The 22,387-nt window shown below is 50.0% G+C and overlaps 1 protein-coding gene across 2 annotated transcripts in view; it reads left to right on the forward strand.

Annotated features, from left to right (window-relative positions):
* ANKRD52 (ankyrin repeat domain 52) overlaps positions 1-22,387 on the forward strand; it is a 430,239-nt gene that overhangs the window by 316,587 nt on the left and 91,265 nt on the right. For both annotated transcript variants that reach the window (XM_086963824.1, XM_086963825.1), the window contains exon 22: positions 6,344-6,431. In XM_086963824.1, coding sequence (XP_086819950.1) covers positions 6,344-6,431 — 88 coding nt within the window. The remainder of the gene's footprint in view (positions 1-6,343; positions 6,432-22,387) is intronic.

Consider the following 22,387-nt stretch of genomic DNA (forward strand, 5'->3'; position numbering starts at 1 on the left):
TGCCTTTAGTTTATGCCACGTGGGAAGTCCCACTACCTCCCTCTGTCACCCTCTTCACCTCACCCTGCGTGTGGCAGCCTGGGCTGAGACAGCATCCTGGCACACACAGCCCCACCCGAGCACTTCACAGGTCTTTAGAAAGACCATTTGTATGTTAATGAGGCCTTGCTGTACTTAACCTCTTCTTAGGCCCCTGCAGCTCCACTATCATTGGAATCACCCGGCGGCAGGCCCCCACAGAGCAGCAGAGTCTCTTAGACTCCATCAGTGTTTGAAGACATGATTTCCTTTTTTTTTTAAATACAACACGGGAACGATGTCTGGAAAGTCAGCGGGCCACCAGGGAAGGCTTGCCGGACCGCCCCCGGCCGGCGGCCCGTACTATGAGTACCCGTGGTGTACAGTAAACTTTTTTTTTTACTTGTCGATACCTGAATCCCTTCAAAATCTCTATATGATTGTCTCTGACTTGTATTTCTGAGCACTTTCTTGTTTTAGAGTTATTTACCAGAATGCTCAGAAACAGAAGGCACACATACCTTTAGAGTTACTTTAGTGTATCTGAAAGAATCAGGTTAGTATTAGATTCCTTACCTTAGAATATCCCCAGGCGTCCGACTGGATCTGGAATTTTTGCGTAGCAGTACCCTTGCGCATCGGTAGGCGTCGTCTGCGGCTCCGCGTCCGTCGTCTGCGTCGTGGGCACCGTGATGACGTCATCGGAGTACTTAGACGCCGCCTCCGCGCGCTGACGTCAGTTCTTCTTTTTTCCGCGCCAGCAGTGCAGATCCGGAAAAAGTGGTACCTTAGTCACTTTTTGACTAAACTTTTTACGATCCCTTTTGATCATTTTCGAGTCTTCGAACGGTGCCGGTAGGGATGCCAGGTTTTAAACCCTGTGACGACTGCGACCGACTGATGTCGGTAGCCGACCCTCACCGCCGGTGTCTTCACTGTCTCGGCGTCGACCACGACAACAAGGCCAGCCCCGACTGCCGAGCCCTGACTTCCAAAGCTAGGCAGGAGTGGTCCTGCAAGCGGCTCGAGCTCCAACAGTCGGCCCCGCGCCGCGAGAGGCCTCGGTCCGGACGGAGGTCGAGGGACCGGTCACGGGGTCGGAGCCAACATAGCTCCGGGAGTCAACATCACTCTTCAGGCTCGAAGTCGTCAGGTAAGCACAAGAAGTCGAAGAGACGTCATCGCTCTTCCGACTCCCCGCGACGCGGCCGGGGGTTCGCGTGACCTGCACACGCGGCTCCGTCGGAGTCGCGGGCGTCGCGACCTGCCCCATACCCTCCGGTCCCTGGGCAGCAAGCGACGCCGGAGGAGATCGAGCGCTTCCTCATGGCAATGAGGTCCCTCTCTCCTCCGATGGGCTCCGCGGCGCCTTCGGGCCCAGCGGACCCGTCTGGGGGCCCTAGCGGGTCGGGTGCTTCGGCCCGACGCCGCCGGTGCCTTCGGGCCCGGCGCCGCAGGGCCCCGCTGGATCCGTATCCGGGTCGTCGCCAGTTGACCTAACGACCTCACCGGCGCCGGTCCCTAGGGTGTCACCTCCAGCACCGCCTTCGGGCGACACCGTCCCAGATGCCTCCCTCGATCCGGTTCCGGCGTCGGAACGGCGCCGCTGGGCACCGCTTTCGACGCTGCTTGGAGAGTTTTACTTCAATGAACTGGCCCCATCCTTTGACAACCCTGATTATCAGGAAATGGGTGATGAGGAGTATTGGGAGGGGTCTGAGGACCCTCTGACAAGTGAGTGTCAGTCCCAGCAGGACTGGACAGGTGAACTTGGGGATGCCAGTGGTCTGGACACTTCGCCAGACACTGGTTTTGTCTCACCCCTACCGTGGCTACGGAGGAGGGGGCAGCCTTCAGTGTGGTGTTGACGCGGGCAGCCAAGGCCTTGGGCCTAGAGCTCCCCGTCGCGACCGTGAGGACTAACCTCCTCACTGAGGTCCTTAAACCGCAGTCAAGCTCTGCCGTGCCTCTGCTGCCGTTTAATGAGGCCTTGACTGACGTTCTTTTGGGCACTTGGTCCAGGCCCGCTACAGGTCCGCCTGTAGATAGGAACGTGGCCAGACGCCACCACCCGGCCCAGGGCGACCCTTTTTTCCTGTCCACCCATCCCACCCCGAGAGCCTGGTCATGCAGGCCTCCAACTCCCAGACCGCATTCCCGTCAGCTCCACCTGATCGGGAATCCAAGAGGTATGAGCAATACGGCAAGAATGTATTCTCCACCCTGAGTTTGGGACTGCGGTCTTCCGAACCGCATGCCTCTTGGGCCGCTACACCCACTCTCTGTGGGACACGGTTGCGGACGTGCTGACACAATGCCCGGCGGAGGTCAAGGCTAAACTCACCCAAGCCCTTGCGGAGGGTCGAGATGAGGCACGCTATTCCATCCGATGTGGGCTTGATACCACCGACTCACTGGGTAGAGCAATGGCAACGACGGTGGCAATTCGTCGCCACGCCTGGTTGAGGTCCGCCAACTTTTCGGCCGATGTCCAGAATACTCTCATGGACATGCCGTTTGATGTCCGTCGCCTTTTTGGCGACAAGGCAGACAATGCGCTTGAGCGCTTTAAGGACTCCAGGACTACGGCCAAGTCCTTGGGCCTCTCGGCCCGCGCCAGCAAACGGGTGCCTTTCGCTCCTTTCGTGGCCAAGGAAGGGGCGCCCCCACACGTGCTGCCAGCCACGCACTGCAGACTAATTTCTAACGTGGTGGCGGCCGTGGAAACCGCCGTGGCGCCGGTCAGGGACAACGGCGAGGCTAGTCCACACCTGCCCCTGCAGCATCCGCCTCAAAACCCTCCTAGTCCGTGCTTTCAGGCCCATGTGACGCCAGTGTGGGGCAGAGTTCGCCATCACCTCCTCCACTGGCACACTGTCACATCAGACAGGTGGGTGCTGCAAATCGTCCGAAGGGGCTACTCCCTCCCCTTCGAGGCGACCCCTCCAGCCATGCCACAGCAATACCACCGCGTGTCGGGGGATCACTTGCGACTTCTGCAGGAGGAAGTTACGGCCCTCTTGGCCAAGGGGGCCATCAAGCGCGTTCCTGGGCCAGAAGTAGGGTGTGGTTGCTACTCCCACTACTTTCTGGTACCCAAGAAGGGCAAAGGGGGCCTGCGCCCTATCTTGGATCTACGGAACGTCAACAGGTTGCTTCGGAAGGAGAAGTTCAAAATGCTGACACTGGCTCAGATCTTAGCTGCCCTGGACCCAGGAGACTGGATGGTAGTGTTGGACTTGCAGGATGCTTATTTCCACAGCCCCGTCTTGCCCGCCCACCGGCGCTACCTGCGGTTCATGGTAGGCCACGAGCACTTTCAGTTTACCGTGCTCCCCTTCGGTCTTACCAGCGCTCCACGGGTGTTCACGAAGGTGATGGCGGTGGTCGCAGCTCATCTGCGCAGGTTAGGGGTTTCAGTCTTCCCCTACCTCAACGACTGGTTGTTGAAGGCAGGCTCGCCCCAGACAGTCGTCAGCCACCTCCAGACGACAGCAGACCTCCTGCACCAGCTGAGGTTCTCCATCAATGTGCCGAAGTCACACCTGTGCCCCTCCCAGAAGCTCCTCTTCATCGGAGCGGTTCTCGACTCAGCGCATTTTCGGGTTTATCCTCCCGAACAGCGAGTTCAGGATATTCAGGCACTGATTCTGATCTTTCAGCCTTTATCCCGAGTCTTGATCAGGTTGAGGCTGCGGCTTCTGGGGCTGATCCCCTCCTGCATCCTTCTGGTCCATCACGCCCGATGGCGGATGCGGGCTCTGCAGTGGGCCCAGCATCAGGGCAACCTGTCCGACCATGTCCTGATCTCGGAGGGCACTGCGAGACAGCTGCAGCTGTGGCTCACGGACCGCGATTGGGTCAGCGGCAGATCCCTCTCCCTTCCCCAACCGGAGCATGTGGTTGTGACGGACGCGTCCCTCCAGGCCTGGGGAGGCCACATGGAAGAGGTGGAGATCCGAGGCCCTGGCTCCATATCAACCTTTTGGAGCTACTGGCGATTCGTCTAGCACTGAAGGCATTCCTCCCCTCTGTCCGGGGGAGTGTAGTGCAGGTGTTCACGCACGACACCACCGCCATGTGGCACTGCAACAAACAGGGCGGGATGGGGTCGTGGGCCCTCTTCCAGGAGGCAATGCGCCTCTGGCAATGGCTGGAACATCAGGGCGTGACCCTGGTGGTTCAACACCTGGCAGGTTCTCTGAACGCCAGGGCGGACGAACTCAGCCGCCGGTGCATGATGGATCACGAAATGGCGTCTGAACTCAGACGTGGCGCAAGGTCTCTTTCTGCAGTGGGGAGAGCCTTGGTTAGATCTATTCGCCACCGAAGAGAACGCGCAATGTCATCAGTTCTGCGCGTTGGAATTTCCAAGGCGGTACTCACTCGGAGATGCTTTTCTTCGCGAGTGGATTTGCTGTCTATTGTACGCCTTTCCGTTTATACCACTTCTGCCCAGAGTGCTGTAGAAGATCAAACGCGACCAGGCCCAAGTCATCCTTGTGGCTCCGGACTGAGCACGAAGGTACTGGTATCCTGAGCTACTCAGTATGTCAGTCGATCCCCCGGTTCGTCTGCCTCTTCAAGAGGACCTTCTGTCGCTGCAGCAGGGGACGGTCCTCCACCCGAACCTGTCCAGTCTCCACCTCCATGCTTGGAGATTGAGCGGCGACAGTTGAGGCCATTTTACTTGCCGCCTGAAGTCTGTAATGTCATTCTGGCAGCCAGACGTCCCTCCACAAAGTCGGTATACGCCTGCAGGTGGAACAGATTTGTGGCGTGGTGCACAGCAAAGGCTGTGGATCCTCTCTGTGCCCCTCTTTCTGAGGTTCTTCTCTTCCTTCTTTCTCTTGCCCAGCAGGGCTCTGCTCTGGGCACTATCAAGGGCTACCTTTCTGCCCTTTCAGCCTTTCTAAGGCTGCCTGATCAACCATCTTTGTTCAAGTCCCCTATTGTAACTCGTTTTCTGAAAGGCATCACACACACGTTTCTACCTAATCCGTTTGTGATGCCTATCTGATGTGCGCTCCCTTTGAGCCACTTCACAACTGTCCTGTCCGCCTTCTTACTCTGAAGACTGCTTTCCTGGTTGCCATCACCTCTGCCAGGAGAGTGAGTGAGCTCCAGGCTCTTTCATCCAAACCTCCTTTCCTTTCTGTCCATCCAGACAAGGTAGACCCTCTTTCCTGCCCAAGGTTGTCACGGCCTTCCACATCGGGCAGTCTATCACCTTGTCCACCTTCTTTCCGCCTCCGCATCCCTCATAGGAGGAAGAGCGGCTCAACCGTCTGGACCCAAAACGCGCGCTCTCATTTTATCTCGATCGCACTCTCTAGTTCCGGGTGGATGACCAACTCTTTGTTGCTTACGTGGGCGCTTAGAAGGGACGGGCGGTGCACAAGCGGACCATCTCTCGGTGGGTCGTCTTGTGTATCAAGGTTTGTTACTCCTTGGCGAAGAAAGAGCCTCCTGTTGGGCTGAGGGCCCATTCCACTCGGGCCAAGGCGGCTACCACTGCCCTGGGCCGGGAAATCCCCTTGCAGGACATCTGTCAGGCAGCTACGTGGGCATCGCTGCACACGTTTGCAAGACACTACTGCCTGGACAGCCAAGTCCAGAGGGATGGCTTCTTTGGCCGTTCCGTCCTCCAGGACTTTCTGGTGTGATTATTGGTTCGCAGACCCACCACCGGGGTTGATATTGCTGGGGTATCTATTCTAAGGTAAGGAATCTAATACTAACCTGTTTCTTTTAGACAAACAAGTTACTTACCTTCGGTAACAATATATATATATAGAAACGGTAGTTAGTATTAGATTCCTTACCGCCCCATCCATCCTCCCCGTTCTGCGAACCGATATCTAGGGTTACGGTCATCCCCTTTCAGGGCCCTAGTTTCAATGGCACCAGTGTTGGTTTTTAACATGGCTCTGTGTTTCTGGCGCGGAAAAGCTGTGTCTAAGAACTGACGTCAGCGCGCGGAGGCGGCGTCTAAGTACTCCGACGACATCCTCACGGTGCCGACGACGGACGCGGAGCCGCAGACGACGCCTACCGACGCGCAAGGGTACTGCTACGCAAAATTTCCGGATCCAGTCTGACTCCTGGGGATATTCTAAGGCAAGGAATCTAATACTAACTACTGTTTTTTACAGATATATTGTTACCGAAAGTAAGTAACTTGTTCTTCACAAATCAAAACTAACCATTACCATGCCAACATTGACACAAGGACCCATTGAATGGCTCAGCAAAATGAAAGATAGTTTAAAAAAAATGCTTTTTACTGCTCATCCCATAATATTTTTTAACTTTATCTTTTCAGGGCACGAAGATTGTTTGGAGATGTTACTTGAACACAATCAGTTTGCCTACCTGGAAGGAAACCCTTTTACCCCATTGCACTGTGCCGTGTGAGTAGTTGCCTTTCTTCACCTGTACAACATCTGAATTTCCAAGTTTTAAGAGATGAGAAAAGTCTGTATTGTATTTGTTTCTATTTGAAACTGAAAAAAGAATTTAGAGAATCTTTGCCAACATCGCTTTTTCCTCGGGAACTCTGACACCTCTGCTCCAATACAGAAATGTTGTCCGTATGATTCATGATAAATGGATATACTGTGTTATTTATACCACCACACCATTTGGAAATAGTTAGTATTTTCCTTTTTTAATGGGTAAAGATGCTTGTTTCTGGTCGAGGGAAGACCTGCCTTGGTAGTTTTGCAGCGTGAATATTGCTGTATTCACTATGCTGTTCATTATTCCGCCATCTAGTGGTTGGGTCCGGAACTGTAGTCTTCTCTCTCTTTTTTAGGTCTCGCCTGTGTAGGCTGCACATGCGCAGTCTTGCTGGTGAGATTTAATGATTTAGAGGGGCTTTGAGTATCAGGCTTTAAGCCCCGCCCCTCTTTCCCATTGGCTGTCGTCACCGTTTATGCTTAACAGTGGCCAGCCATTGGGAAAGAGGTATTGATGACGTATACTTTTCTCTTTTACAGACAGCCCACTTGGACGGGCCCGTCTGACTTCCTTCTGCCGTAAAAGCTTTCTTATCTTTAAGGGGCTATGTGTTTCAAACACATGACCCCATAAAGTTAACAAACCGTTCGAGGCATGTGGGCTGCAGAATTCATATCTGTGCATAGATCGCCGCCTAGTGTTGGGTCCGGATGATTGCATGTTGTTGTCCTGGAAGAGTCTTCGAAGTATCATGAGATAGGTGGCTCCTCCCTTGGACTACAGTGCGCATGGGCATCCTCTCCATCCTCAGATTGCTTTTTTCCGCCATTGGGTTTGGATGTACTTTCCTACACTCCAAGTTCGGAATTCTCTAACTTTCTGTAAAGGCCAAAAGGCCTTTGGTTCCGTCGGTATTGTTTAACGCTCGGTACCGAGTCACTTCGGAAACATCTATTGCACTCCGGTCGTCGAATCGGGCCGTGAGGCCTTCTCGACACCACGTGGACCGACCGTCGATGGAACGAAGTCCATTTAAATACTGCCCGCAGTGCAACTCAAAGTTCCCGCACACGGATAAGCTTATCTCCGGATCACAAGGAAGATAGTTGCCTAGCTTGAGCCCAGTTCCGGTCGAAAAAGACTATCCGGAATCGACGGGCAGCGAGGCAAGAAATGCAGAGGTCGGCGCCAGAACCAGTCAACATCTTCGACGATGAAGAAGAACTAGGTAGCGCCGAAGAATCGGATCAAGCTGAAGAACAATACTCGGAGCACGACTCCGAAAATTACTTCGAAGAGGACGAAGAAAGCGTCTATCTCGAGGAATACGTTCAAGACGACATCGTAGCGGTTGAAGACGACTCCGATAACGACGAGGGGTGAACCACCCCATATAGACACTTCACCAATATCAGTGACTCAGGTCGAGGCATTGCCAGTGGGCCTTAACCAAGATCTACACTTTCGTTCTACAGTACCGCCCGGCTAAGAACATATTCGCAAAGTTCTCTGAGACACGCCATACGGCGCCGGTTCCATTGAAACCGAAACTCGTCGACAACACCGTCTTCGGACCTAATGTCGTCGATCCAAAAGTAGTTAAGCAAAAGGTCCTCGAGCCGAAGGCCGTAGTCCCGACACAACCTTCGAAGCCAAAGACCGTCGAGTCAACATCGAAGACAAAATCTGTCAAGTCGAGCTCAAGAGCCGTCGAGTCCACCTCGCAGCCCAAACACGTCGATCCGACGCCAAGGCTAAAGCACGTCGAATCGACCTATAAGCCAAAGCACGTCGAATCGAGTAAACAAGCCTCAAATATCGAAGAAAGTAAAAGGCCGACGCCCAGAACTAACGTTGAACCGAAAGTGAAACCCTCTGTGGACAAAAACAAATCGGTCGAGCCGAAGCCCCTCGATCCGAAAAAAGGCATCGAGCCATAACCACATACACCTAAAGAGACTGTCGAACCAAACAAACCGCTCGGTCTGAAAAAGGTGGTGAAGCCAGCTAAGGACATCCAGCCGTCAAAAAGTGTTGAAAAACATCAAAAACCCGTCCAACCACCAGAAGCGGTCGGACCAAGTAAACCTACAGACCCAAAATCTGGCAAACCCAAAGCTACGGCACCAAAGGCAAAGACTGGAGGAAGAGCTTATTCACCCAGACCCCTCCACAGAGGACCAGTCAAAGCTGTACATTGACCCAGCAACTGGCAAAGTGACTGTGTATACAAAAAAGAAAAGGCCTCTGCCAATAACAGACTTTCCAAGAATACCACTCAAAACGAAATGGGACTGTGCTACCTCTCCTATCCTTTTTAAACCAATCAATCCAGCCATGCCTGCAACCCCATATGACCCGGCATCACCTGACTACAACCCAGATGAAGATCAGGATGTAGATGTGGGGTTTGGTTATCCACAAAACCCAACTGGAGACCCCGATCAACAGCCATGGGGTGCAGGAGGAGAACCAGATAACGAGGGGACTGCCTATTACAGAACCAGCAGTTTACCCAACTAAGCCATCACCCACTGAAGATACAGTGGCCTTTAATTCTTTAACTGATAGAGCAGCTACCTACCATAACGTAGATATGCACTCTGATGCTATTGAAGAAGACTTTCTCTTTGATACACTCACAACATCTGAGAGACATGTAAAAACACTCCCCATGTTAAAGGGCGTCTTAAAACATGCACATGACATTTTTAAAGACACTGCTAGGGCACAGGTCATTAACCCTAGAATTGAAAAGAAATATAGGCCTGCACCTATTGATCCTACATACATAAAAGGCCAGCTACCCCTGGACTCCCTAGTGGTGTCCAACGCACGTAAAAGGGCTAACTCCCAGACTACCGGAGAGGCTGCTCCTCCAGACAAGGAGTCAAAAATCTTTGAGGCATCAGGCAAAAGAGTAGCAGCTCAAGCAGCAAACTCTTGGAGAATTGCCAATAGACAGGCCCTGCTGGCCAGATATGACAGGGCGCATTATGACAGCCTAGAATAAATTCTGCAATACCTACCTGACCCTTATAAACAGCAGGCAGATGAACTGATACAAGAAGGGAAACTCATCACCAATGCCTCAATTAAATGTGCCCTAGACGCGGCTGATACAGCTGCTAGATCCAGCAATACAATCGTGCTGCTAAGGCTCCACGCATGGCTTCGCATTTCAGGGTTTAAGAATGAGAAAGGATGCGGATACAGCGAAGTCCATGGGAGCTCTCCAGTCCCAACAACACTGGGGCTCCTTTCGTCGCTCCAATTATAGAGGAGGAGCCAGAAGTAATACCTCACAGCAATCCTCCACCTACAAGACTAACACGCAATCCACGTACAACAAAAACACCAACAGGGGTGGACGGGGCAATAACACCAAAGGAAGGGGTCGTGGAGGCAATGCAAATAGATCCTCCACTAACACCAAACAGTGACTTCTTGGCACTACCCCCAGACCATATAACATGGGTCGGGGGAAGACTACAACATTTTCTGCCAGTCTGGTTCACTTCAACACCTCCCAACATACCACCCGTGCACCGCCCTATGTCACAGGAACATATAACACTACTGCAGCAAGAGGTCATCAGCATGCTGCAAAAGGGGGCCATAGAACCAGTCCCATTACAACATCAGGGAACAGGAGTATACTCCCTATACTTCCTAATTCCAAAGAAGGACGGGTCTCTCAGACCAATATTGGACCTCAGGCCCCTCAACCTGTACATTTTGTCGGAGCATTTTCATATGCTCACTCTCCAGCAAGTCCTACCATTGCTTCGCAAGGGAGACTTCCTAGCAACTCTAGACCTCAAAGACGCATACTTTCATATTCCAATACACCCTGCTCACAAAAGTATCTCAGGTTCACCATTCAAGGACAGCACTACCAGTTCAAAGTCGTACCATTTGGTGTCACAACAGCCCCACGAGTCTTCACCAAATGTCTAGCTTCAGTGGCGGCACATCTCAGAAGGCAACACATCCATGTGTACCCATATCTGGACGATTGGCTAATACACGCGCCATCGGCCCAGCAGTGTGCCAACCACATGTCAAAAACCATCCATCTCCTGCACAGTTTAGGCTTCTCGCTAAACTACCCAAAATCACATCTGCAACCCTCCCATGTACAACAATACCTGGAAGCAACTATAGATACACTGGCAGCAAAAGCATATCTCAACGCAGCACGGATCAACGGAATGCAAACACTGATCCAAAAGTTCAGACCTCAACACTCATTACCAGCTCGAGTGTTTATGCAACTAATAGGCATGATGGCCTCGTACATATTCATAGTCCCTCATGCCAGGCTACATATGCGTCCGCACCAAGAGTGCCTAGCAAAGCAGTGGAATCAGGCTCAGGGGCAATTACAAGACCTAGTGTTGGTGACCAGTCGTGCATACAACTCTCTGCATTGGTGGAATCCACAAAACCTTTGCAACGGTCGACTGTTCCAAGAGCCTGTCCCACAAATAGTGTTAACCGCGGACGCATCCCTACTAGGGTGGGGATCCCATGTCCTAAATTACACAGTCGAGGGACTCTGAACTGTGCAACAAAAGAAGATGCACTTAAACCTGCTGGAGTTGATGGCAATCTTTCTAGCCCTAAAAGCGTTCAAGACACACTTATGCAACAAAACTGTGTTGATCCGGACGGACAACATGACATCTATGTACTATATTCAAAAACCGGGAGGAACACACTCACGACAGCTGTCGCACCTAGCTCAAGCAATGTGGAAATGGGCCATTCAGAGGAACATGTTTCTCATGGCAGAGCACCTCCCAGGCAAGGACAATCAAGTAGCCGACCTGCTCAGCAGGCACAGTCAACAAAGACACGAATGGGGGATTCACCCCAAAGTGCTCCAACCATTCTTCCGGAAGTGGGGACATCCGGAGACAGATCTGTTTGCCACAAGCGAAAACGCAGAATGCCAATACTTTGCCGCCAGGTTCCCACATCCACAGTCGCAAGGCAATGCGATATGGATGAACTGGTCACGCAAATTTGCGTACGCTTTTCCCCCAGCTCCATTGATACCGCTAGTGGCACGCAAACTACGTCAACATTCACGGACGCTAATCCTAGTTGCTCCCACATGGGCGAGGCAACCATGGTACACAACATTCCTAGAACTGTCAGTGGTGCCTCATCAAAGACTGAGACTCACACCCAATCTCCTAACTCAGAGCCATGGAGAAATCCAACATCCAGATCCGCAACAGCTGAACCTGGCGATCTGGCTCCTGAAATCCTAGAGTTTGGATACCTAAACTTGCCTCCAGACTGTATGAACATTATCAAGGAGGCAAGAAATCCCACTACCAGGGCATGTTATGCAGCAAAGTGGAAACGTTTAGTCATTTACTGCAGTAACAATGATATAAACCCACTTGATGCTTCAACTCAAAACATCATTTGCTATCTCTTGCACCTACAACGCTGCAATTTAGCATATTCATCCATCAGAATACATTTAGCTGCGTTAGCAGCATATCTTCAAAACAGGCAACACCTTTCACTATTTAGGGTGCCAGCAATTAAGGCGTTGATGGAAGGACTCAAACGCATAATTCCTCCAAGACACCCACCTTCACCAGTCTGGAATCTGAACATTGTTTTAACCAGACTTATGGGACCACCTTTTGAGCCACTACACTCGTGCGAAATACAATTTCTCACTTGGAAGGTGGCTTTCCTTATTGCCATTACTTCGCTTCGAAGTGTTAGCGAGCTCCAAGCCCTAACTATTCAAGAGCCATTCATTCAAATGCATGCAAATAGAGTAGTTCTCAGAACAAACCCTAAATTCATGCCAAAGGTGGTATCCCATTTCCACATAAATCAAACCATCGAACTGCCAGTGTTCTTTCAAAATCCACAGACAGTAGCTGAAAGGGCTTTGCATACTCTAGATGTCAAAAGAGCTCTGCTATACTATATAGACAGAACTAAGGCATTTCGAAAAACAAAACAGTTGTTTGTTGCTTTCTCACCGCAACATGAAGGCAACCCTATTTCAAAATCAGGTATAGCCAGATGGATCGTTAAATGCATCCAAATATGCTATTTAAAAGCCAAACGCACCTTAACAGTTCCCCCTAGGGCGCATTCCACACGCAAGCTAGGGGCATCCATGGCTTTCCTGGGTAATATTCCTTTACACGAAATTTGTAAAGCAGCCACATGGACAACCACACATACATTTACAAAACACTATTGTGTAGATGTACATTCAAAACAGCAAGCTGATGTAGGACGGGCTGTTCTCAAAACTCTTTTTCAGACTGCTGCAACTGACACAGGTAGCCACCGCTAAGGGAGAAACTGCTATACATTCTATGCACAGATATGAATTCAGCAGCCCACATGCCTCAACGGAATATGCTACTTACCAGTATGCATCTGTTCTTGGCATGTAGGGCTGCTGACATTCATATCGCCCACCCACCTCCCCGGTGCCTGTCGCAGCCGCAGCATTCACTCTTCGCATGGACATCTCTTACTGTACTATACTCCATCTCTGCCACAATGGCGAAAACAATCTGAGGATGGAGAGGATGCCCATGCGCACTGTAGTCCAAGGGAGGAGCCACCTATCTCGTGATACTTCGAAGACTCTTCCAGGACAACAACATGCAATCATCCGGACCCAACACTAGGCGGCGATCTATGCACAGATATGAATGTCAGCAGCCCTACATGCCAAGAACAGATGCATACTGGTAAGTAGCATATTCCTTTCACGACGGAGGGAAGTGAAACCGGACCGTGCTTGTTTTTCTCTTGCAAGTAGTTCTTTTATTGAGTATTTCCCCACAAAAACGAGCCGAGTCCCCATCCCGGAGTTTTTACATTCTTGGGAAATGGGCTTCATATCTTTGCAGATCGAGTGCAGCTGTTTTACTGAATTACCCATAGCTCTTACCGTCAGTCTGTCCCAGACATTGGGCGGGAACCCCCGGGTTTCAGCATTACACACAAGAAGGCCTGGCAGCGGAGAACGGGCGCATGCCAACTGGCCGGTGGCACCGTGGAGCGTCAGCACATTCTTGCCTAGAAATCCCCGGCACACCCCGGAATGGCAGATGGCGGCCCTTGTCCCGCAGCTGCCCTACAGCCCCCTGAGAGCTCTCCATATGCTGTAATTAGGCAGGTCTGGGGTCAGAACGGCAGCCTCTTGGCCACTCTGGGCTGTTACTTTCTGTTACTGGTACCCGAAGCGCCATTGGTCTACGATTGAGCGGGCTAAGGCCCCGATGGTGGTGGTAGCTTCAAACCTGCCATAAACAAAAGCTGCACTGCACCCTTGTTTCCAAGAGGCTGAGTGAGGCCCGGCTGATGTGGCCGTCTGAGGTGCGAGGCCCAGTGTTAAGGAGGTGACTGCGTCCCCGCCGGACGCCATGTAACTGGTCCTCGACTTCCATTTTTAGCAAGTGCATTCTGGGAGTTGCAGTTTCTTGTACTTCCGCAAATCCTGTGGACTTAAGGAACTCAACTCAGATTTCTAAAATGAAAGGCAGAGACTGGAAAAAAGGTTTCTTGTCGTGCTAAGATGGCTCGAGCTGGTGACCCGAGCCATCTCCTGAACCACAAAGTAGCCCCATGGCAGATATGAGTAGGGTGTCCATGTCTGTTTTTGTTTCCCCTCAGGTGTCCGCAACTCTGCTTTTATAATGAATAAGAGAAGCAGGCAAGTAAAGCCAGGGCTTGGCTAAGGATGGTCACGTGGCTCTGTGTCACAGGGTCACCACCATTCCAGCTCTGACGCACGTTTTAATTTAGGAAATTGTGTTTTGGGCACGTTAGTCCTGTTAACTTTTAGAAGTTGTAAGCTGCTGTGAATGTTATATGAACACCCAGGGCTGGAAATGCTGCGTACCAGTGAGCTACAGCCATCGCAAGCAACCAAACCATGAATGGAAAATGACCCTTAGATTCGGTTTTCAAGCTGCTACGAGACCGCATGAGATGTTTGCACTGCTCTCTTTTACGGTACTCAAGGCTGAGAGAGCGTTTGTGACTTTTCTTGGAGCTGGAGATGAGTGCAAGTTAACTGTAGAGCTGAGTAACAGGAAACAGATGGGCTTCACAGCCGGTATCAGCCGTAGGCAGACAGTGAGGGTAACTGCCATCAGGAATCCAACAAGGAAGAGAGTCCACCTTTCCTTTGCGCTCTTTGAACCCCAGTAGTGACCCTTTTGCAGTGAGTTTGAGTCCCTCTGTGGATGCAGCTGTAATAATTGCAAGTTGCTGCTATGTTACGCTTGGAGATATGACAACTATTAGCATACACACTTGTTGATCCCTGGCGCTGTTAATAGCTGTTATATGATCTACTCATCTTTCATACTTACCTAATCAGCTTTAGAAGGATGACATGCTGCGTTTCTCCACCAGCATTAAACCCTGCGGTTTTTAAATTGAACTTCCCTGCAGATGCATTAACCAGCTGAGCTGTCTGAAGCACTTCCAGATACGTGGACCACATATTTTGCTAGTATGTTGGCTTTTTTGTGAGGCACTTGTAACTGCCACCTGGTTTCTGAGGGGTGTGCATGTGTGTCGATCTCTGCGCGCCCTGTTAGATCTTGCTTTTCCTTTTTACATTGAGGGAATTCTTGGCTATTGAAATGGCTTTAGGCAAAAGAATGCCGCAAACGCACTTGTGACCTCTGCAGCAGCCTAGCCAAAAAACACAGTGCTCTCTGAAGGCTTTTCTGTCAGAGGCTTATTGGGTCTTGTCAGTGCACCTAAAATCAAGCAAAGACGTGTACACGTCAACTTTGTCAGGTAGTACTTACTATCCAACACTCTTTCATCCTCTCAGTCTCTGAGAGAGCAGCCAGGAATCTGTTGCAAATCTGAGCGCTTAGCAGCCTCTTCAGGTATATAAAGCGCTATACAAATTCTAGAGAACAGTAATACTGTGGATTAGCCTGCTTCTAAGCTTTTATATGGACTTTCTAGATTTGGCATGGGAAAAGGCGAGGTCTGCAGTAACCACGGCGGATTTTGTCTACCCCTCCCCCCACCCTTAAAGGTGGCTTCTCCCCCCACCCTTAAAGGTGATTCCTCCGGATCCTGCATAGGAAAGATGTGCAGCATTGATGCCTAAGCGGGGATCCCGTTTCAGTGCTAACAGCAGGAACAATGCAGTGAGGGGCGAGTCCCACCCCCCAGGAGTGACCAGTTTATTTCTAGCCAGCCTCACGCTGTACTTTACTCAGGCCCAGCACTTTGAGCATTCTCGGCCTCTTCTACATTGCCATAATTACTTTGAGGGCCATCCGTCGACCATTTGTTTAAAAATGTGCAAGTCCGCTATCAGATTGCGGTACTCTGTGGTGAGTGTATTTGACTTTTTGGAGGTTCTCAAAAATCCACAAACATCAGCAAGTACATGTAAGAAATACGTTCCCCGGAGTTTATCTCCAAAAATTCCTTAAGCTTTTTTTTTTTCTTCATCTGCATTTTTTTCCGAGGTGGAGTAATCCACTTATGTTTGGTATTATTTGCACAGTGTCCCTAAACTTTTTTTTTCGCCACAAAGGTGCTCGAATTAGATGTCAAAAGTACTGGTATTGTTTGTGAAAACAGACAAAGTGAAAACTTTGCGAAGGGTTCCTCATTGAACCCCCACCCCAACCTTTCCGGTAACACCCAGGTGGACCCTCTACTCTTTACTGTTAGGGAATATGGCAGATTTTATGCTGTAGTAAATTCTGCCTCTTTATGTGAGATTCTCCTGTTCCCAGTTTGAATCTTTGGACTCCTGTGAGTGTCTGCAGAATAGACGGCCTTTTACGCTCCTCAGTGACGAGTTAGATGTTCAAAGAATGTTGTGATCTGGACCATTTTGTTTTGTAAAGTACAAACCAAGACGCTAGGGTGTTGTGTGTCCACAAACACAACAGTGCCTTCGCTTAGCAGGCGCCCCGTGTTTAATATCTCCTTTCAGTGACCGCTGCAGGACCGCCAGCACTGTTTACCATGGATACGCCTCAACATTCCACCTTGAAAATGTTTCCATCCGAGGCCAGCAGGGGCCCTGGCTGTGTGAGCTATTCACAAAAGTCCCGGGTCAAATCACTTCAGTAGGAAGGATGGGGGAGGGGGCAGAATACTCCTCCTCCCTGGTCTTCATTTCATGTGTCAATGGCGCAGCAACACGATCTCACTTTAGAAAGACAAATCTAATTTGTGTTTCTTCTCTCTGAATTATTTCAGTGTTATTCATTGATCCTTTGTATGTTTTCTTGTCGGTCTCATATTTCATGCATAATGCTTGTTTTTTAATGTGAAGAAAGACATGCTTCTATGGTAGAATATGCAGTCAGCCACTTTAAAAATCAGTAGGTTGCTATAATGGGGGGCTCACTCGCATCACGAAACATAAAGCGTTTCATCGTTAATGGATTTCTTATTTACCTACAAACAGTGCTTAATTTGGACCGGTGCTTTCCGGTACTGGAACCCTTTTCTGACTCTGCAATTTATTTTTCAATAAAATTTTTTAAACGGTAACAAAAGAGAGGGGCATAAAAGAAACAGAAACATAGCAACATGGAGATCTAGGTAGAAAGAAGGAATGAAAAAGAAGCTTCAAGAGTACGCTATTGAAAAAGGAAGAGTAGGGTGGTGATGAAGCAAGGCTGCCTTGGCAGTCGATAACCCCAGCATTCAGCTTATCTTTGTGGCCCTGCACTTTTCAACACATTACACACTGCCTGGCAGGCGAGACTGCATACGTCAGGTTTGTCCTGATGTTCCAGTCTCACATTACGTCTTCTAAATGTGAACCCTACTCTGAATGTGAATTCATGAGTGAAACAATGGGAATAACTGTCCCTGTAAAAGCGGGTCCCAGGCTCAGCTTTCAGGCCGTGGCAGTGCAGGCCGCATAGCTGGGATGACTTTCTTCCCACGTCTGATAGGTATGGTGGGGACGGCAGGGCGCCGTGAGAGAGAGAGAGAGAGAGAGAGAGAGTGTGTGTGTGTGTGTGTGTGTGTGTGTTTGGGGAGGGCATCGGATGTCTAGAGAAGGTATCAGGCCAGAAGGGCAGTTTGTGCTTCAACGGCACAGCTCCGCATAGCCCGGTGGCCCTGCTCTGCACAGGCCGGTGGTACAGCTCTGCACAGCTCTGATAGAGTGTCCGTTTACAGGAGCCGGCGACACAGCTCTCTCTGCACAGCTCTGATGGGGAGTTCCTTCAGTGGATCCGGCGGCACAGCTCGCTACAGCCCGGTAGCACAGCTCTCTGCACAGCTCCTCACGGCTCTGCGTGGGTGACAGGCGAGGAGAGGGCTGGCACAGGTGAAGATCAGAGAGCGTTGCTCTGTGAATCATTTGACCTGAGGCAGCAAGTAGCCGGCCCCAGACGCAGCTTTCAGCTGGTGGCAGTTGAGGCCCCATAGCTGGGATGACTTTCTTCCCACGTCTGACAGGTATGGTTGTTGATGACAGGGCGCTGTGAGAGAGAGAGAGTGTGTGTGGGGGGGGGGGGGGGGGGGGGGGCATTGGATGTCTAGAGAATTTATCAGGCCAGAAGGGCAGTTTGTGCTTCTCTTAAAGTCATGGAAAGTTTATTGCCGACAAGGAAACCTGTTTACATTCCATTACCTGTTAGTTCTTTCACTGCACCCTAATGGCTACCTTTCACCTTCGGAGAGTAGTGGTATCACTGTAGTGTGACGCTCTACATTGCACTCCCTGACCTGGTTGCATGTTGTTTATGCTCATCCATTCATCCATGCACTGGTGCCCAGGGACAGAGCCCCCCCCCCCCCCCCCCCCCCCCACCCGAATGAGAGATCTGCGTGTGCCAGGCGGAGCTCTCTGAGAGACCCGGACCACAAAAGCTCCTCCGAAGGTCCTGAGGCTTTGCTCTGCTGGGACAAGTACAACGCAAATATGAAACAGAAAGCCCTATTCAGCCTGCATGGTTTGATTCTCAAAATCCCTGTAACTACTAGGGCCACACCTCTTATTGGCTCACCAAGACGAGTTTAGTCACTGTTGTGTTACAGGTCAGACCATACCTTAAAAAATTGATAATAGCTGTGTACAGATTCACCCACATAGAAAACATATGTGAGAAAGCAAGGAAAGTACCTCACGGACGTGACACCCGAGGGGGTTCCCGGTTTGTTAATCACCGGTATACCCACTTATCATCGGTTACTTTCCTTGCTGAGAGGATGAAACGTGTGCAGAGGAGATGTGCACAAGTGAGAATAGATAAAGACAGACAAGGAGTGTACAGATACACTGCCTAGTAGGACAGAAAAAAGTGCTTAGAAAAGAATAACAAGTACCTACAACCAACAAATATAAAACAAGTGAGGTTTGGCTGGCTGAGTCGATTTTATTCTGATGCTGCCAAACTCCACCATTAAAAAATGGTTAAGTCAATACCATTGATTTTTATAACTGGATCGACGTGTTTCATTGCCTTGTCATTGGCAACTTAGTCAGGGCACACAGTTGGGTTTCTATTCTCAATCCTCCGTTTTTTGTCGTGAGGACCTTATGCTAGACTGTGGTGGTCGTACCGTCGAGCATCAAAAGACAACGTGTCGAAGATCACGTGTCCGTCGTGGAAACTCCTAGATGTGAGTAACCGCTGCCGAGTCCCGGAGGGACTCGGCAGCGGTTACTCACATCTAGGAGTTTCCACGACGTCACGACATCTAGGAGTTTACACGACGGACACGTGATCTTCGACACGTTGTCTTTTGATGCTCGACGGTACGACCACCACAGTCGAGCATAAGGTCCTCACGACAAAAAACGGAGGATTGAGAATAGAGACCCAACTGTGTGCCCTGACGAAGTTGCCAATGACAAGGCAATGAAACATGTCGGTCCAGTTATAAAAATCAATGGTATTGACTTAATCATTTTTTAATGGTGGAGTTTGGCAGCATCAGAATAAAATCGACTCAGCCAGCCAAACCTCACTTGTTTTATATTTGTTGGTTGTTGGGTGTAGGTACTTGTTATTCTTTTCTAAGCACTTTTTTTCTGTCCTACTAGGCAGTGTATCTGTACACTCCTTGTTTGTCTTTATCTAGTCTCACTTGTGCACATCTCCTCTGCACACGTTTCATCCTCTCAACAAGGAAAGTAACCGATGATGATAAGTGGGTATACCGGTGATTAACAAACAGGGAACCCCCTCGGGTGTCACATCCGTGAGGTACTTTCCTTGCTTTCTCACATATTTTTTCTATGTGGTTGAATCTGTACACAGCTATTATCAATTTTTTAAGGTATGGTCTGACCTGTAACACAACAGTGACTAAACTCGTCTTGGTGAGCCAATAAGAGGTGTGGCCCTAGTAGTTACAGGGATTTTGAGAATCAAACCATGCAGGCTGAATAGGGCTTTCTGTTTCATATTTGCTGAGTGGGGGGCTGCCCTATATTGCCTTTCTTCCCCCTGTCATCCCTATTTGAATGATTGACAAGTACAACGCACACTTACAGCAACAGTTTTTCGAAAAAAACTCAAAAAGCAGTAGTTTTCTCCAAAACTGTAAAGTCTTTTATTTGTGCTTCTGCTTGGGACTGCCAGGGTTTCTCTGGTAATCCCAGACAAAACAAACATATGCAATGCAAGAGGTCTCGCATTTGCGAGAGTTTGAGCTATTAGCGTTGCGTTATTACTTGCAACACCAATAGCTCAAACCTTCCGTAAGTCACCCCAAACAAAACACAGGGGTAAAAGATATTACCATTTACAATGCCAATAGCTCTAACTCTCGCAGATGCGAGACCTGGTTCATTGCAAATGCTTGTTCGTTTTTTTCGTGGCCCAGGTGGGCGTCGACATCCCACCATTTGGTGTCCTTCGCATGTCGACGCGCTTCCTGCAGAAGCTCCCACCTATGGTCACCATCTTTAGATTCTTTTTTCCGCTGTTGGGTCTGGATCGTTGCCGAGGAGTTCGAGTTTTGAAAGAGGAATTCAAGTAAAATCGAAGATATTCGACGAATAATCAAGTTTTCAACTTCACCAGACTACAGGTCAGGTACCCGGAGCGACGAGGGAGAAGTATAAAGAACAAAACATTGACGTTCAACGGAGAATGCACTCGCAGGAGGCTCCCTGAGCGCAGGGATGAACAAAACACCATTCAAGTTTTACACCAATTGCCACCACAAGTACGCCCAGAAGGATCAACATTCATTCTTCAACCTCTGCCTGTCGCTCGACCAAAGTAGCGAAGACTGCAACGTGTGCTCGACGTTCACACCCAAGACCCTCAGAGTAAGGGAGAGGCAGAGAAGGGCGAACCACAACATGCAGGGGCCACCTCCATCGCTCCAAGACTTGGGCCTCTCCAGTGGAGAAGAGAACAGCATCGCAGAAGGACTGGAGGACTGCATGGTCGTCGAAGTCCATAAGAAGACGTCGAAGGAGGTAAGGGAGTCGTCGACCCTAAACATTCAAGCAACACTCGAAAGAGTGAAGCAAAAGCCCAGAGCAACACCCGTAAAAGTGAAGCTAAGTCCTCTAAGGAAGCTCTGCCGCCAAAACATTCAACGAAAGCAACAGCTAACAGGGACAGTCAGCCGAGCGGATCCTTCGAAAAGGACTCCCAATTGGCGAATACCCTCAAAAAGACGTTGAAGGTTGCCCTCGAGAAGGACACCTCGGCGCCGAAGAAAAAAGAACTGACATAGACGTCCTCTAAGAGAAGCGCTCCAACCCTCGGCGCTGAACATGCTCCCGAGATGGAGAGGAAGATGAGGAGGCTCGAGGCCGAAATGGCGAACATCCTACAGCGGAAGAAAGACTTAGACGAGAAGATGAGTCAATACACCATCCCGCCAAAACCCGCGGTCGAGGTCGAAAGGGACGACGAAGACGCGAAACTGCCGAAAACACCAGAACCAGTCGAGGAACTGGGAGAAGAGGACTACTATTTCGAGGGAGAAGGCGACGAAGATCTGCAATCCTACCAGGACTTGAAGTCCTCTGAGGCACAAGATGTGGAATGGCAAGATCTCGAAGCCGAATCGCCGGAAGAGGACGTTCTCAACCTACTTCCTGGTGCCATAGGTGGACGAAACACTAAGACCTATCCTAGATCTAAGGTTCCTAAACAAATTCGTAAGGACTCACAGATTCAAGATAACCTCACTACCATAGGTAATACCACAAATACAGCAAGGAGACTTCAAGGCTACCATAGATTTAAAGAACGCATACATACACATCCCCATCAATAACAAACACAAGCAACTACTAAGGTTTGTGATCAACTAAAGCCACTATCAGTTCCCAGTACTGGCATTCGGCCTTTAATCCCCACCAAGGGTGTTTACAAAATGCCTAGCAGCTGTCGCAGCACACCTACAAAGGCAAGGGATAAACTAATACCCCTATCTAAACGACTGGCTCGGGAAGGAAGTTCGTATGATCAATGCAAACTTCACATCCAGCAGGTAATACTATCACTGACGGGACTGGGTTTCTCGATTCATTGGGAGAAATCGTCAACAGAGCCAGAGCAAATCAAGATATTCTTAGGGACAGAGATAGACACTATACAGGCCAAAGTGTTCCCCAGCAGGAAGAGAACTTTAGCGATACTGAAGGAAACACGTCATTACCGCAAAGGGCAAGTTCTGACAGTGAGGACGGTGAGCAGGCTAATGGGAGTGATGGCGTCTTGCATTCACCTAGTCCAAAATTTTCGACTACACATGAGGCCATTCCAGGAATGGATATAACAGCAATGCTCACAGGCAACCGGGAGTTGGGAGGATCTAGTGGTTGTCACACACGCAGTGCATCAGGAAATAGCGTGGTGGAACAAACAAAACATATCACAGGGGAAACCATTCACACAACTCCCAACAGTGACCATCA

Source organism: Lissotriton vulgaris, chromosome 1_1, assembly GCF_964263255.1.
Source record: "Lissotriton vulgaris chromosome 1_1, aLisVul1.2, whole genome shotgun sequence".
NCBI classification, from domain to species: Eukaryota; Metazoa; Chordata; class Amphibia; order Caudata; family Salamandridae; genus Lissotriton; species Lissotriton vulgaris.